The sequence below is a fragment of the Bufo bufo genome, chromosome 1 (genome assembly GCF_905171765.1).
Source record: "Bufo bufo chromosome 1, aBufBuf1.1, whole genome shotgun sequence".
Taxonomy (NCBI): Eukaryota; Metazoa; Chordata; class Amphibia; order Anura; family Bufonidae; genus Bufo; species Bufo bufo.
Genome location: NC_053389.1, coordinates 841,658,064 through 841,674,621, shown reverse-complemented (window position 1 = coordinate 841,674,621; position 16,558 = coordinate 841,658,064). Strand labels below are relative to the sequence as shown.

The following is a 16,558-nucleotide window of genomic DNA, read 5'->3' as shown; positions in this document are numbered from 1 at the left end:
TGGGGTGTGTGTGATGGGAGTAGCGTGGAGACGTGTGATTACCAGTGGTGGTGCAGGGGGTGTTCATGGGTGCACTTGTCTTCAGAGGTCCCCAATAGCCTAACCGGAGGGGCGTACTTACCTTTCTCTGCATGCCCACTCCTGACATGTGACCGCTCCAGCCAGTCAGTTCTCCGCGGTCACATGTGGTGTACCGCCATGTCCACGCTGTAGTTTGTAAACCAGTAACAGCAGGATGACTAAGTAGATCTCCATTTTGGGGGTTTGGCAGAGACTTCCAGTTACCTCTGACACCTGTCCAGGGTTTCTCTGCCGTCCACCTGGATGGTTAAAGGAAGGGTCATCAGAAAATGACCTGTTGGGTGAAGGCACGCTACCATCAGGAGGCACTTTAAATCTTCGTAGAAGGCTTTTTATTGTAGTTTTTGGCTTTTTCACTTCACTGGTGCCGTCCGCTGAAAATAACACTGCTTCTGTGCGGTGAAGGCGTCATCTACAAGGTATTCCTCTTGTGATGGTAGGTGTAGAATTCGGATGGCAGTGGTAGTGTCTTGATCGGCTTAGCTGCAGATGCCCACAGAAGAGCGTTGCCTGGATCAGTGTGATGCTGTAATGTAGTCCCTCCCCCCCATGCCCGGCCACCATGATGATCTGACAGGGTTAAGTGCGGCTGTCTTCTGGACGAGCGCCAGGTGTACAGCAGAATTCCAGGGTTTAAACATGGCACTAGCTCAGAAGCTAATAGAGGAGTTTCTGCAACTTTAACCGTCGGGCACCCATATGTCATCGGTCAGATGCTTAACCCCTAAGATCCCGGGTTCAGTTGTGAACACTGTATCTGACTGGTGAAACTTTACGCTCCAGAGGCTGGAACTGCTCACTTGCATCAGGGTTGAGGGGAGCCATTCCATTACTGTGGCAGCTTAGGGCCCTCAGCGATGTTCCTGTGGAGCCTGGCCTGTGGCATGGCTCCATAGAAAGTGAATCTACCATAGACTGCAGTGGAAATTCATTCTAGTCTTTGGGAGATGCTATCAGATAAGTTTTTCAGTCCCCTAGGGGGACTTAACAGATGAAAGTAAAAAATAAAGTTTTTAAAAGGATAGGAATGCAAATATTTCCTATATTAATAAAAAAAAATTATTTGCATCACCACATTCCAAAACTCTTAGGATTTTAAAGTAAACATCATGGTGGACTGTAAGCGCAATGGAAAAAAGGACCTATAACCCATCTTTGAATATAAAGAAATAGAATTTTTAAAGTTGTCTCACTCCAAGATAGTATCAATAAAAAACAGATTGCTCCGCAAAAAAAAAAAAGCCCTCAGACCTTTGTAGACTTAACTATAATAGTTTTGGGGTCAGAATATGGTGATACTGAGAAAAATGTGGTATCACTGTAATCGTACTGACCGGAGAATGAGGAGAACAGGTCAGTTTTATCTCATAGGGAACGCTGTAAATACAAAACCCATAAAACTATATAAATGTGGTATCACTGTAATCGTACTGACCGGAGAATGAGGGGAACAGGTCAGTTTTATCTCATAGGGAACGCTGTAAATACAAAACCCATAAACTATATAAATGTGGTATCACTGTAATCATACTAACCCGGAGAATGAAGAGAACAGGTCAGTTTTATCTCATAGGGAACGCTGTAAATACAAAACCCATAAAACTATATAAATGTGGTATCACTGTAATCGTACTGACCGGAGAATGAGGGGAACAGGTCAGTTTTATCTCATAGGGAACGCTGTAAATACAAAACCCATAAACTATATAAATGTGGTATCACTGTAATCGTACTGACCGGAGAATGAAGAGAACAGATCAGTTTTATCTCATAGGGAACGCTGTAAATACAAAACCCATAAAACTATATAAATGTGGTATCACTGTAATCGTACTGACCGGAGAATGAAGAGAACAGGTCAGTTTTATCTCATAGAGAACGCTGTAAATACAAAACCCATAAAACTATATAAATGTGGTATCACTGTAATCGTACTGACCGGAGAATGAAGAGAACAGGTCAGTTTTATATCTTAGGGAACGCTGTAAAAACAAAACCCATAAACTATATAAATGTGGTATCACTGTAATCGTACTGACCGGAGAATGAAGAGAACAGGACAGTTTTATCTCATAGGGAACGCTGTAAAAACAAAACCCATAAACTATATAAATGTGGTATCACTGTAATCGTACTGACCGGAGAATGAAAGGAACAGGTCAGTTTTATCTCATAGAGAACGCTGTAAATACAAAACCCATAACTATATAAATGTGGTATCACTGTAATCGTACTGACCGGAGAATGAAGAGAACAGGTCAGTTTTATCTCATAGGGAACGCTGTAAAAACAAAACCCATAAAACTATATAAATGTAGTATCACTGTAATCATACTGACCCGGAGAATGAAGAGAACAGGTCAGTTTTATCTCATAGGGAACACTGTAAATACAAAACCCATAAAACTATATAAATGTGGTATCACTGTAATCGTACTGACCGGAGAATGAAGAGAACAGGTCAGTTTTATCTCATAGGAACCGCTGTAAATACAAAACCCATAAAACTATATAAATGTGGTATCACTGTAATCGTACTGACCCGGAGAATGAAGAGAACAGGTCAGTTTTATCTCATAGGGAACGCCATAAAAACAAAACCCATAAAACTATATAAATGTGGTATCACTGTAATCGTACTGACCTGTATAATGAAGAGAACAGGACAGTTTTATCTCATAGGGAACGTTGTACAAACAAAACCCATAAAACTATATAAATGTGGTATCACTAATCATATTGACCCAGGGACTGAAGAGAACAGTTGTCCCCCGCCCACCCATTCCCACTCCCCTGAATCCCCTGATTTAATCTGTGCTCAAAAAGTCATGGTTCAGTATGTGCTGCAAAATCCAAGCTTCACACGGCTCTGTAGACATATATTCAAATGTTATGGGGTCTGAAAACGGCAATACATTTTATTTTTTGAAGGTTTTTAAATTTTTTTTAAATGTAGTAAAGTATAAACTACCCAAATTTGCTATTGCTGTATGGGTCTAGGAAGTTAAAAGGGAAAATGGCTTCGTCAGGAAGTGGTCACAGCCAGGACAGGAAGTAAGGAAGTTTTTATTTTAAACATGGGGGGGGGGGGTCTTTGCTGCCCCCTGTGTCTGTGGGGGAAATCTGGGGGTGTTGCCTCATAGGTACCTGCGGGGGAGGGCTGGTGCCGCTTCATGTCATGTGCCGAATGAGTTTTCTGTCTTTTCAGACTGCCATAAAACGCAACAATCCACGCAAGTTTCTGCGCAGCGTAGGAGATGGCGAGACCGTAGAATTTGACGTAGTGGAAGGAGAAAAGGTTTGTGAAACTCCTGTAGCGGTCACACAGCCCGTCGCCCTATTGTCACCTATAGCCTTAAAGGGGTTTTCCCCTCACCCATGACGGCACCCAGTGCGACTCAGGACCTCCCATCAGGACAGGAAACCTGAAGATAAAAAGGACACACCTCCACCCAACACCAGTTCAGGTTTCCTGTCCTCCGGATGGGAGTTCCTGAGAAGCAGCAGTATTCTGCATGACATACCTCAAAGAAGAAGCCAGCGCTGGGGGGGGGGGTCTGTGGCATTGCCGTGGGAAGACCTATCCCTGGGGAGCGGTAGTTCTGTGGCCGTGCCGGAAGCCGCTCCCCACAAGTCTGCCTGCGCCCGCACTCGCTGCCGGTCCTGCGGGGAGCCGCTGTGGCCGTGTTCAGGCGGCTCCCCACGCCGGCATGCCCAGTTTGAAGATGGCGCCCGCGCGTCCAAGCGCTTATGCGCGGGGCCGTCCTTCGGGCCGGCCGATGACGTGGGGGGGGGCGGGGCTTCTCTCCCGATGCGCAGGACCCGGAAGTGAGGGCCGAGGCGCGTCTTTTCAAATCTATAAATGCGGCAGCAGGGGCAGGCAGCCAGCGGAGGCACAGAGTGTTTGTGCTGAAGTAGGATCCAGCTTGCAGCATGTCGGAGCCTACAGATGGACGCACTGGACCCCTTGAGGCCTGCAAGTCTGGTACTGGTCCTATGGACGGGGAAGGAAAAATTCATTTGGTGAGAACGTTCCTTTTTTTTTTACTAATAAGGTGTTTCTATCTTAGATCCCAAAGCCTCCTAAAAAGTCATCTTCCAAGTCAAAACACAAAGAGTGTGCAGATTGTAAAACGACTGTCCGCATCCTATCAGAAACCTCTGTGTACAGCGTGTATAGACAAGCTGGTAGCGGAACAGTCCCAGACCCTGACAAAATCTATGAAGTCCTTAATCAAGGCATCCTTCAAGGCATTCAGTAAAGGCCGTGCCAGATCCCCGGATAAAGCCACAGAATGTGATAGCATGGAAATGGACTCGTCCGACAGTGAAGCCAGAGAATCCGGGCAGTTAGATTCCAGTAATTCGGATTCCTCGGACGAGGAATATTCAGGGAAGTCCTTCTTTTCCCCTGAGGATACGCAGCCGTTACTAAAAGCGGTCCGAGCAACTATGCAGTTGGAAGACATTAAGCAGACCAGATCGGTTGCGGATCAGGCCTTCCAGGCATTAGGCCCTAAAAAGCATAGGGTTTTTTCTATGCATGAAAGCATGCAGGCGATTATTAAAAAAGAGTGGAAGAATCCTGACAGAAAGTTCTTCATACCTTCCTCTGTAAAAAGAAAATACCCTTATGAAGAAAGTGTCCTCAAGCTGGGATAGGGCCCCTACGGTGGAGGCACCAGTCGCCAAGATTGCAAAAAAGTCTGCCCTCCCATTTGATGATTTAGGTTGTCTTTCCGACCCGTTAGATAAAAAAGCGGATATATATCTTAAACGGGCTTGGGAGACGTCGGCCGCCTGTCTCAGACCGGCAGTCGCAGCCACTTGGGTTTCCCGGTCTCTGAGACTATGGATTGACCAGCTAGAGTCACATCTTAAAGAAAAAAGGCCTAGAGAAGAGCTCCTAGCTTCCCTCCCCACCTTCTCTAAAGCAGCTGATTTTTTAACGGATGCCTCCACTGATGTGATGCGCTTTTCCGCCAGAGCCTCTGCTATGACAAATGCGGCTAGAAGAGCTATTTGGCTTAGATCCTGGAAGGGTGACCAGGGATCTAAGGCCAGACTCTGTGCCCTTCCGTGTGAGGGAGACAGATTATTTGGGTCATCTTTAGATGACATCCTGGAGAAGGCCTCTGACAAAAAAGGGGGTTTCCTGTCCCTCAGAAGCCCCCCTTTTTTCGTAGGCCCCAGCAGAGCTTTAGAAGGCAGAGGGGCAAGCCCTACGATAGGAAAGAGAGGGATCGGTTCCAGAGGAAGTCTAGCGGCTTCCTTTTCAAATCCCAAGATAATAAAAAAGATAAGCAGCAATGACGCCAGTCTCCAGGTTGGGGGGAGACTCTTCCTTTCTCCCAGCTTGGTCAAAGGTCACCCAAAACAAATGGGTTTTGGGAGGGATAGCAGAGGGAGTCAGATTGGAGTTTCTCTCCTACCCCCAAAATTTCTTCACCCGCACTCCAACTCCGAAAGATCCCTTAAAATCCACAGTTTTAGAGGCAGAGGTTCAGTTGTTATTGGACAAAGGAGTCGTTTGTCAAGTTCCCAAAGAGGAGGGCAGGGGGTATTACTCCCCACTCTTTCTAGTAAAGAAACCCAATGGGTCCTTTCGAATGATTCTAAAACGACTAAACAAGTTCCTGAAATACAAAAGATTCCGGATGGAGACGATAAAGACAACTATAGACCTGCTATACAAAGATTGCTGGATGGCAAGTATAGACTTAGAGGATGCTTATTACCACATCCCTATTCATCCCTCCTCCCAAAAGTATTTGAGAACAGCAGTCCAAGTGAAGGGCCAGCTTCTGCACCTGCAATACAGGGCCCTCCCGTTTGGGGTCTCACAAGCCCCGAGAATTTTTACAAAGGTTGTGGCGGAGATGGTGGCATTCCTCCGATTGTCCAGGATAGTGTTAGTACCCTATCTGGACGATTTTTTGTTCATAGCCCAGACGAAAGTACAGTTACAGACGGATCTTGTCCTGGTGTGTTCTCTATTGAAAGATCTGGGATGGAAGGTCAATCGAGAAAAGTCTTGCCTAACCCCCTCTCAAAATTGCATGTTTTTAGGGATGCAGCTAGATTCCACGGCTCAGAAAACATTCCTTCCTCAGAAGAAGATAGTTTCAACAAAGGAACATGTTTGGATCCTTTTCCGCTCCTTCCGATGTTCCATCAGGAAGGCGATGGCAGTATTGGGGCACCTGACTGCTACGATTCCCGCAGTGCCGTTTGCTCAGATTCACACAAGATCGTTACAGTGGGATATCTTAAAGAAATGGAATGGTCTTCCACAAACGCTAGAGGAAAAATTTCATCTCTCCTCCAGAGCAAGGTATTCCCTCCTATGGTGGACATCCGAAAAGAATCTTTCGACAGGGATGCCCTGGTCCTTCATAGAACCCATACGGATAACAGATGCCAGTCCGTGGGGTTGGGGGGCTCATTCAGATGGGAAATATTGGCAGTGAAGATGGGATTTAAGAACCAGAGCCTGCACATCAAATTACAAGGAACTCAAGGCAGTAGAAAGAGTTCTAAGGGTGGCAGTTCCAGATGTCTTAAACAAAAAACTGGTCTTTTACTCGGACAATTCAACGACAGTGGCCTATATAAATCACCAGGGCGGAACAAAGATACCATCCCTAATCTTCCTCTGCCAGGAAATTTTCAAAATAGCAGAAGACAGGAACCTGCTCCATTCTGCAATACATCTAAAGGGAAAAGAGAACACGGTGGCCGACTTTTTAAGCCGAGTGGAACTCAGCCAGGCAGAGTGGAGTCTGAACGGAGAAGTCTTTTCCCAGATTGTCTTAAGGTTTGGGACCCCAACTATAGACCTCTTTGCTACCCGGAAGAAAAGGAAGACAGAGAGGTTCTTCTCCTTAAATCACACAGAGAACCCCACGGCCGTGGACAGTCTGGCCCAGGACTGGAGCCGAGAACGCGGCTATGCCTTCCCACCTATTTCCCTAATTCCACAGGTACTGAAGAAAGGAGGGAGGGAGGGAGCCTCTATAATCCTGGTAGCCCCGAAATAGCCCAAAAGGATCTGGTACTCCACCCTGTTAAATCTAGCCAGAAGCCCCCCCTGGATGATCCCTCCAAGGGAGGACCTCCTTTTCCAGGGGCCTGTATGCCATCCCAATCCGGAGATTCTACAATTGGCAGTGTGGAGTTTGACAGGGGCATCTGGTTGAGGAGATGGCTTTCTAACAAAGTTGTTTCCACCCTTTTAGGCAGTAGGAAAGCTACAACAGCCAGGAAATATGAGTTTGGAATATCTTTGCTTCCTTTCTAGGGTCTAGCCCTGATCCATTTAAACCTCCAGAAATACCTAAAGTTTTAGACTTCTTGCAGGCAGGTTTAGACAAGGGACTCAAAGCCTCCACCCTAAAAGTACAGGTATCGGCCTTGAGCTATTTTTTCGACTATCAGTTAGCAATGCATCCTTGGGTCAAACGTTTTCTTTCTGCCGCGGCCAGAATCCATCCTTCTGTAAGGCCTCTTCCCCCCCCCCCCCATGGGATCTAAACAGGGTCTTGACAGCCCTAACCGATAAGCCATTTGAGCCCTTGTTAGAGATCCCAATTGACATCCTGTCCATTAAAATGGCTTTTCTACTGGCAATCACCTCTGCTAGGAGGGTCTCGGAGATCCAGGCCTTCTCTGCACATCCACCGTATACTGTCATCCAGGACAATCAAGTAGTAATTAGGCCCCTGCCTTCCTTCCTTCCCAAAGTTGTCTCGGATTTTCACAGGAGCCAGGACATTGTGTTGCCTTCCTTTTTTCCTAACCCCTCCAATAGCAGGGAAAAAAGTTTTCATTGCTTGGACGTTAAAAGATGCTTGTTAGTTTACCTTGATGTTACGTCTTCATGGAGGAAAGACGAGAACCTTCTTGTCCAGTTTTTAGGTGGGAATAGGGGTAAAAAAGCATTCTGCGGGGTTATTGCCAGATGGGTGAAGAAGGCCATAACAAAGGCTTACATCTCTTTGGGTCTTTCCCCTCCTTCTGGGTTCGGGGCCCATTCTACTCGGGCAGTGTCTACTTCATGGGCTGAAAGAGCTGACTTGTCCTTAGCTCAGATTTGTAGGACAGCTACATGGAGTTCCCCACATACCTTTCTCAAACATTATAGGTTACAGCTCCATTCTGACGCCTCATTTGGGGAGAAGGTCCTTCAGGCTGTGGCCCCCCCCTAGACTCTACTTATAGTCTATCTCGCACTGGGTGCCGTCATGGGTGAGGGGAAAACTACATTGCTTACCGGTAATCGTTTTTCTCGATACCCATGACGGCACCCGATAGTTCCCTCCCCATATACAGATACATTTATATAAATATATATAGGGTATCAGTCAGGTCTATATGAAGTAATATAGATTTAAAAAAAAAAAAAGAGGGTCTTTAATCCCTTATCACTTCTCTCCAGAGAACAATTTATTTCTTCCACTGGTGTTGGGTGGAGGTGTGTCCTTTTTATCTTCTCAGGTTTCCTGTCCTGATGGGAGGTCCTGAGTCGCACTGGGTGCCGTCATGGGTATCGAGAAAAACGATTACCGGTAAGCAATGTAGTTTTCCAATCTGGACACTTGCGGGTGCTGTTCCCCTCTCTGCCGTTGCTCGCTCGGCAGTGGTCAGAAGTTCCATAGCGGTGAACTACTTGCAGGATGTGACGGGGCCCCAGTTCTTGACCATAGAGTCCTATCTCTGGGACCTGTCTTTCTTTCATGGCTTATCAAACAGATGAGCCATAAATGCATGTCCAGCTGGGACAACCCCTTTTAAGCGTGCCATGTACAACCCTGTAGACATGGTCAGATTTACCCGTCTGCTGCCCGTCCCCAGCACTGTACGCCCTCCTGATTATACCACAGGGGGATTGCTAACAGGTGCCCTTTTGTCTACCAGGGTGCGGAGGCTGCCAATGTCACAGGTCCTGGTGGGGTTCCAGTTAAAGGAAGCAGATTTGCCCCCAACAGACGGCGCTTTCGTCGGCGTTTCTACCGGCCGAGGGGTGATAACACTGGAGAGTCTTCTGGAGAAGGTGTGAGTTCAGAGCAAGTGAGCGAAGGGGAGCGAGCAGATGAGGGGTCCCCCCAGCAGAGACCACCACAGCGCCGGCGTCCTCCGCCATTCTTCTACAGGCGACGGTTTGGAAGGGGTCCAAGGCCGCAGTCTCCACGGGACCCAGGTGAAGAGGTGAGCTGTGGTCTGATCATGTAATGCTCATCCATCAGAGCCACTGTCCAGTCACAGGCTGGACCCCCATCATCTGAGCTGGGACAGCCCCCTATAATTAGCCTGTCCACCGAGGGCTGTGTTCACATAGCGCAGCTCCCTGCAGACCTGGTTACATCACTTTCATGGTTCTCTCATAGAACACAGAGGCCAAAGATCTGACCACATCGGACACCCCACAGGATGGAGAAGAGCAGCAGAGACCCCCTCCTCGCAGGTTCCGGCCCAGGTTCCGCAGGTGAGACATAAGGGCCCCTCTCTACATGGTCCCTTCTTTGCACTAGTTGTTGGTTAACATGTAGTCTTTGCAGCGTCCTGTGTATCTTCTGCTGTGGTGGGGCGCCTTAGTCTTTTCTGCTGCAGCTTGGGTGGGTTTTTTCCTGTTGCAGCAGTAAAGTTTTGGTTTGTGTGGACTGGGGGTTTATGAAGGAAACTAATGGCAAAGTCTGGAAGGGCTGGAATATTAATGGTGAGGAAATAGTTCATGATCTTTAATATTACAGGCCAAAATGTATGGATTTTGGGGCATGAGCACCATGGATGGAAGTCAGATTTTTCCAGCATAAATCTGGGTAGTTTGGGTTGATATTTATCTTGATGGGAGGCAGGTCCCACCTTTAAAGGGGTTATCTAATTTCTCAAACAGCCCCCCATATGCAAGCCATATGGGGTTGAAGGGCCTTTATAATGATAGGTATGGGTGAGTGGTCAGACCAGGTTCTTACCTATTGAAGGCTTTTTGGTTTTAGAAGGGTCTTGTCTACAGATGGGGAACATAACTACACTACAGTGTGAGTTGTCTGGTGGTGAAACCGTAAAATCTTTGGGGGGAAATTTGACGTCTGTTTTGCTTAGTCATACTTGATGCCACATTTACTTAATAAATTTCTCTCATCATTAGACCTGACACCTTCTCTCCTTCCTCCTCTGCCTTCCCCCGCCCTCCTCCTCTGCCTTCCCCCGCCCTCCTCCTCCGCCCTCTGCCTTCCCCCTTCGCACTCAGCCTTCCCCCTCCGCCCTCAGCCTTCCCCCTCAGCCTTCCCCCTCAGCCTTCCCCCTCAGCCTTCCCCCTCAGCCTTCCCCCTCAGCCTTCCCCCTCAGCCTTCCCCCTCAGCCTTCCCCCTCAGCCTTCCCCCTCAGCCTTCCCCCTCAGCCTTCCCCCTCAGCCTTCCCCCTCAGCCTTCCCCCTCAGCCTTCCCCCTCAGCCTTCCCCCTCCGCCTTCCCCCTCAGCCTTCCCCCTCAGCCTTCCCCCTCAGCCTTCCCCCTCAGCCTTCCCCCTCAGCCTTCCCCCTCAGCCTTCCCCCTCAGCCTTCCCCCTCAGCCTTCCCCCTCAGCCTTCCCCCTCCGCCTTCCCCCTCCGCCCTCTGCCTTCCCCCACCGCCCTCTGCCTTCCCCCTCCGCCCTCTGCCTTCCCCCTCCGCCCTCTGCCTTCCCCCTCCGCCCTCTGCCTTCCCCCTCCGCCCTCTGCCTTCCCCCTCCGCCCTCTGCCTTCCCCCTCCGCCCTCTGCCTTCCCCCTCCGCCCTCTGCCTTCCCCCTCCGCCCTCTGCCTTCCCCCTCCGCCCTCTGCCTTCCCCCTCCGCCCTCTGCCTTCCCCCTCCGCCCTCTGCCTTCCCCCTCCGCCCTCTGCCTTCCCCCTCCGCCCTCTGCCTTCCCCCTCTGCCTTCCCCCTCCCCCCTCTGCCTTCCCCCTCCCCCCTCTGCCTTCCCCCTCCCCCCTCTGCCTTCCCCCTCCGCCCTCTGCCTTCCCCCTCCGCCCTCTGCCTTCCCCCTCCGCCCTCTGCCTTCCCCCTCCGCCCTCCCTCCGCCTTCCCCCTCCGCCCTCCCTCCGCCTTCCCCCTCCGCCCTCCCTCCGCCTTCCCCCTCCGCCCTCCCTCCGCCTTCCCCCTCCGCCCTCCCTCCGCCTTCCCCCTCCGCCCTCCCTCCGCCTTCCCCCTCCGCCCTCCCTCCGCCTTCCCCCTCCGCCCTCCCTCCGCCTTCCCCCTCCGCCCTCCCTCCGCCTTCCCCCTCCGCCCTCCCTCCGCCCTCCCCCTCCGCCCTCCCTCCGCCTTCCCCCTCCGCCCTCCCTCCGCCTTCCCCCTCCGCCCTCCCTCCGCCTTCCCCCTCCGCCCTCCCTCCGCCTTCCCCCTCCGCCCTCCCTCCGCCTTCCCCCTCCGCCCTCCCTCCGCCTTTCCCCCCCCTCCCTCCCTCCGCCTTTCCCCTCCCTCCGCCCTCTGCCTTCTCCCCTCCCTCCGCCCTCTGCCTTCTCCCCTCCCTCCGCCCTCTGCCTTCTCCCCTCCCTCCGCCCTCTGCCTTCTCCCCTCCCTCCGCCCTCTGCCTTCTCCCTCTGCCTTCTCCCTCCGCCCTCTGCCTTCTCCCTCCGCCCTCTGCCTTCTCCCTCCGCCCTCTGCCTTCTCCCTCCGCCCTCTGCCTTCTCCCCGCCCTCTGCCTTCTCCCCTCCCTCTGCCTTCTCCCCTCCCTCTGCCTTCTCCCCTCCCTCTGCCTTCTCCCCTCCCTCTGCCTTCTCCCCTCCCTCTGCCTTCTCCCCTCCCTCTGCCTTCTCCCCTCCCTCTGCCTTCTCCCCTCCCTCTGCCTTCTCCCCTCCCTCTGCCTTCTCCCCTCCCTCTGCCTTCTCCCCTCCCTCTGCCTTCTCCCCTCCCTCCGCCCTCTGCCTTCTCCCCTCCCTCCGCCCTCTGCCCCCTCCCCGCCCGTGCGGAGTTGTCTGGTTCAGGGAACATTAAGTCAGTGACGTCTCCCCCAGTAATGATCAGGCGCCTGCTTATTAAAAAGAACCTGTCACCAGGATTTTGGGTATAGAGCTGAGGACATGGGTTGCTAGATGGCCGCTAGCACATCCACAATATCCAGTCCCCATAGCTCTGTGTGCTTTTATTGTGTAAAAAAAACAACGATTTGATACATATGCAAATTAACCTGAGATGAGTCAGAGCTTGAAAATATGACTCTTTGGTCACACAAGTAAGATATGACTCCTATGTTAATTTGCATATGTATCAAATCTGTTTTTTTTTTTTTTTACACAATGGAAGCACACAGAGCTATGGGGACTGGGTATTGTGGATGTGCTAGCGGCCATCTAGCAACCCGTGGCCTCAGCTCTATACACAGAATCCTGGTGACAGGTTCTCTTTAAGCTTATTCAGCAATTTGATAAGAGTTATATTCATTAGAGTACGGGATGACTCGGTAGTATACAGTGTCGTAGTATAGTGACCTCATCAGTCATCTGCTTGTTGTGCTGCTACACAAGGGACAGGATCTCTAATGGCTCTTACATCACCTTCTCACTGGCATCAAAGCCAAAAGATGTGGTGGAAAATATCACGAGGGCTGTATGTGCTTTGTGGAGGAGAGTAATTTCAGTGATGGCGCTTCCTCCACAAAGGTAGAGGGGGATACACAGGTGGGTGTGGAATGAGGGGGATACACAGGTGGGTGTGGAATGAGGGGCATGCACAGGTGGGTGTGGAATGAGGGGCATGCACAGGTGGGTGTGGAATGAGGGGCATGCACAGGTGGGTGTGGAATGAGGGGCATGCACGGGTGGGTGTGGAATGAGGGGCATGCACGGGTGGGTGTGGAATGAGGGGCATGCACGGGTGGGTGTGGAATGAGGGGCATGCACGGGTGGGTGTGGAATGAGGGGCATGCACGGGTGGGTGTGGAATGAGGGGCATGCACGGGTGGGTGTGGAATGAGGGGCATGCACGGGTGGGTGTGGAATGAGGGGCATGCACGGGTGGGTGTGGAATGAGGGGCATGCACGGGTGGCTGTGGAATGAGGGGCATGCACGGGTGGCTGTGGAATGAGGGGCATGCACGGGTGGCTGTGGAATGAGGGGCATGCACGGGTGGCTGTGGAATGAGGGGCATGCACGGGTGGCTGTGGAATGAGGGGCATGCACGGGTGGCTGTGGAATGAGGGGCATGCACGGGTGGCTGTGGAATGAGGGGCATGCACGGGTGGCTGTGGAATGAGGGGCATGCACGGGTGGCTGTGGAATGAGGGGCATGCACGGGTGGCTGTGGAATGAGGGGCATGCACGGGTGGCTGTGGAATGAGGGGCATGCACGGGTGGCTGTGGAATGAGGGGCATGCACGGGTGGCTGTGGAATGAGGGGCATGCACGGGTGGCTGTGGAATGAGGGGCATGCACGGGTGGCTGTGGAATGAGGGGCATGCACGGGTGGCTGTGGAATGAGGGGCATGCACGGGTGGCTGTGGAATGAGGGGCATGCACGGGTGGCTGTGGAATGAGGGGCATGCACGGGTGGCTGTGGAATGAGGGGCATGCACGGGTGGCTGTGGAATGAGTACTAGTAATGCTGCTTTCTAGTAGGTAAGGTTTGGCAGCCATGCCTCCTGACTTCCAGTTGAGTCATTACCTTTTCTTCTTGCTCTGCAGCCGGTCCATATACTTTTTGTAGTTGTGGCAGACTGAGTGTGTGCCGGGCCGGTGACTGAGTAGATGGAATATTGAAGGGCACTAATACTTCTTGGTTATGATTGTTTTTCTTGCCCGGGATAGTTAGGTTTTTGTATCTGAAGATAGCCTCTGGGGTAGAGAAGTCATTAAGGGTTGATTCTTTGTAGGTTTGACTGGTCGTTGTAATATATCCCTCCATCTTTTATATTATCCCGTCGATATGGCAGTGGTGCGGTTAGTTTAGTTTGGGCGGCTTCAGGACACCAGTGTTTAGTATTCAGGGTTTGTCAATGTCACGTCGTCAACATAAAGTGTCATTTCATGTTCTGATTTACCTATTTTTATGCCTGTAATTTGGTACTTATTGTTTCTGCTAGGGGTCCCATTAATAATGCAAAGGGGAGAGGGCGCCCCTGTCATGTGCCGTCACTGATTTTGAAGGGGTCAGAGAGCCTGAGGAATGCTCTTTCCAGAATAGCAGAATTAAAGGGGCTTTTCCATCACAATATACACTCCTTGCTTCCGTGGTGGCCAGGCTTGTACATTATAGGCCAGTGCTTTATGTGCAAGCACGACCACCACTGATGGATCGCAGGGTGGTCGTAACCATGAAAACGATAGATCTATATTGTGATGGAAAAATAATCCAGCCAGCAAAGAAAGCAAAATGGAGAATGAGAATACATTAGTAAGGGCCTGGTATTAACTGCATCTACATGATAGAGGACCCCCTTATTAATTTAGTACAGACTTTAAACATGCCGAGCGTCTAAGTAGTAAGAGGAGGGGATGTTTAGTGAGTGTTACAGAAGGTGGAGAAGGGGTCGGGTTGTGTAATAAGTAAGAGGAGGGGATGTTTAGTGACTGTTACAGAAGGTGGAGAAGGGGTCGGGGGGTTGTGTAATAAGTAAGAGGAGGGGATGTTTAGTGAGTGGTGGAGAAGGGGCCGGGGGTTGTGTAATAAGAGGGGATGTTTAGTGACTGTTATAGAAGGTGGAGAAGGGGCCGGGGGGGTTGTGTAATAAGAGGGGATGTTTAGTGACTGTTATAGAAGGTGGAGAAGGGGCCGGGGGGGTTGCCCAACTTTAGGGCTTTACCGTGTATAGAATGTGTTGGTGAATGGGGTCTTCAAGGAGTTAGACTGAGGCGCTATTTTTGGTAAAATTTGTGATATGAAAAGTTGAAGGTTGTATAATGTGGGTTCATTTGTAAAATGGTGTACAAAGAAATAATCTTGGTGTTCTGTATGTTGTGGGTTTATACTTCTTGGTGGCCTATAGTTTGCAGGCATGTTCCTGGTTGTGAGGCCTAGAAGTTCATCTCGTGTCTAGTATTTCCTTGTGGTCTGTAAGAAGTTGTTGACGTTTTAGTCTGAGTTTTTGCATGTGATTTAGAATCTCAATTGTTTGGTTTATTTTTTTCATTTGAGATTTGGGGTCCATTACACATGGGTATGAATGGGTCCACATCTGTTCCACAATTTTACACAGCGGGTGCGGACACATTGATTTCAATGGGGCCGCCAAAGATGCATATAGCACACGGTACCTTTCTGTTCTGCGGCCTCGCAAGAAAGAACGAGTCCTATTGTCCACAATTCAGGACAAGAATAGACATTTCTGTCATAGTGCCAGCCATGTGCGGTCTGCACACTGGTCAGTGTCCGTGGTCTGTGTACCGGCCGTCGGAGCCATTATTCTGATGTAATGCTGAAGATTGCTTGTCTTTGTGCGCTGTGGTCTGTAGAAATATTCCCCCTTGTGGAAGAGAGGTTGGGGTCGGATGTGGTGGGAGAGATGACGTGGTGTTTTAGAGAAGATTCGTCTATTAGTCGTCATATAGGGGTTGATGGACCTGCATCTTGTTCTTGAAAGGCCGTGTACATATTTTGGAGCACGTAAAAAATTTTTTTTGTAATTTTGGGCTAAAAATCACTTTCATTTTATCTTTACTAAAAAAATATTGAGCTGTTCTGTCAAAGGGTTAACTGTTTTTTCTAGATGTGTGACTGGTGCTCTTATTTTGTGCCCTAATCTGTAATTTACTAAGAGCTTATTCTGCCACATTCTTATCAGTAAGATGAGTGATCAATCAGCTAGCTGCCTGACTGAGCAAATAAAGATCCCTCTATTAGAGCATCTCGGCCCTGTACTGAGAAAAGGGCTCCATATTCGTAATACAGACCAGTTTTTAATGATTTTTAGCTCATGAGCACAATGTAGTAATGGCGTACATAGCCTTAAAGGCAGTGATGGTGAAACTTTGAGACTGTGCCCAAACTGCAACTCAAAACCCACTAATTTATCGCAAAGTGCCAACATGGCGATTTAACCTGAATACTGAAAGATACCGGCCAAGTGAAGCGCTGGGGGTGTGGCTTAACACAGGCCCTAGTCAAATGAATGCCCCCAGTATTAATAATGTCCCAGTGGCCCCAAGTATTAATAAGGCCCTCTTCCCCACTCTTCCTGTGCAGAAAAACCTCCCCTCCTCCATTAGATGGCGCTATGGTGAACACTCGCTGCTCACTGCATGCTCAGGACCTGCCTCCAGTGTGATGACATTTCACAGGACCTGCTGCTTTCAGTCAATGCTGCGAAACGGTCATCACGCTAGAGCGCAGGTCCTGTCCTGAGCATCTAGTGAGCAATGAGTGTTTCCGGTGGCGCAATCACATGGAGGAGGTGAGTTTTTTTTATTTTTTTATTCAAGCAGAAGAGGGGGGACTGAGGTGGTATTAATGAGCACTCCACAGTGGTAATAGTGCACACGTAGCAACCCCACGCCCGGCCCACAGAGGGCTCTG

General features: G+C 50.1%; 1 protein-coding gene across 1 annotated transcript in view; it reads left to right on the top strand.

Annotated features, from left to right (window-relative positions):
- The window catches only part of YBX2 (Y-box binding protein 2), a 51,772-nt gene that overhangs the window by 23,209 nt on the left and 12,005 nt on the right, over nucleotides 1–16,558 (top strand). The window contains exons 4-6 of the mRNA XM_040415430.1: nucleotides 3,290–3,379; nucleotides 8,998–9,288; nucleotides 9,468–9,565. Coding sequence (XP_040271364.1) covers nucleotides 3,290–3,379; nucleotides 8,998–9,288; nucleotides 9,468–9,565 — 479 coding nt within the window. The remainder of the gene's footprint in view (nucleotides 1–3,289; nucleotides 3,380–8,997; nucleotides 9,289–9,467; nucleotides 9,566–16,558) is intronic.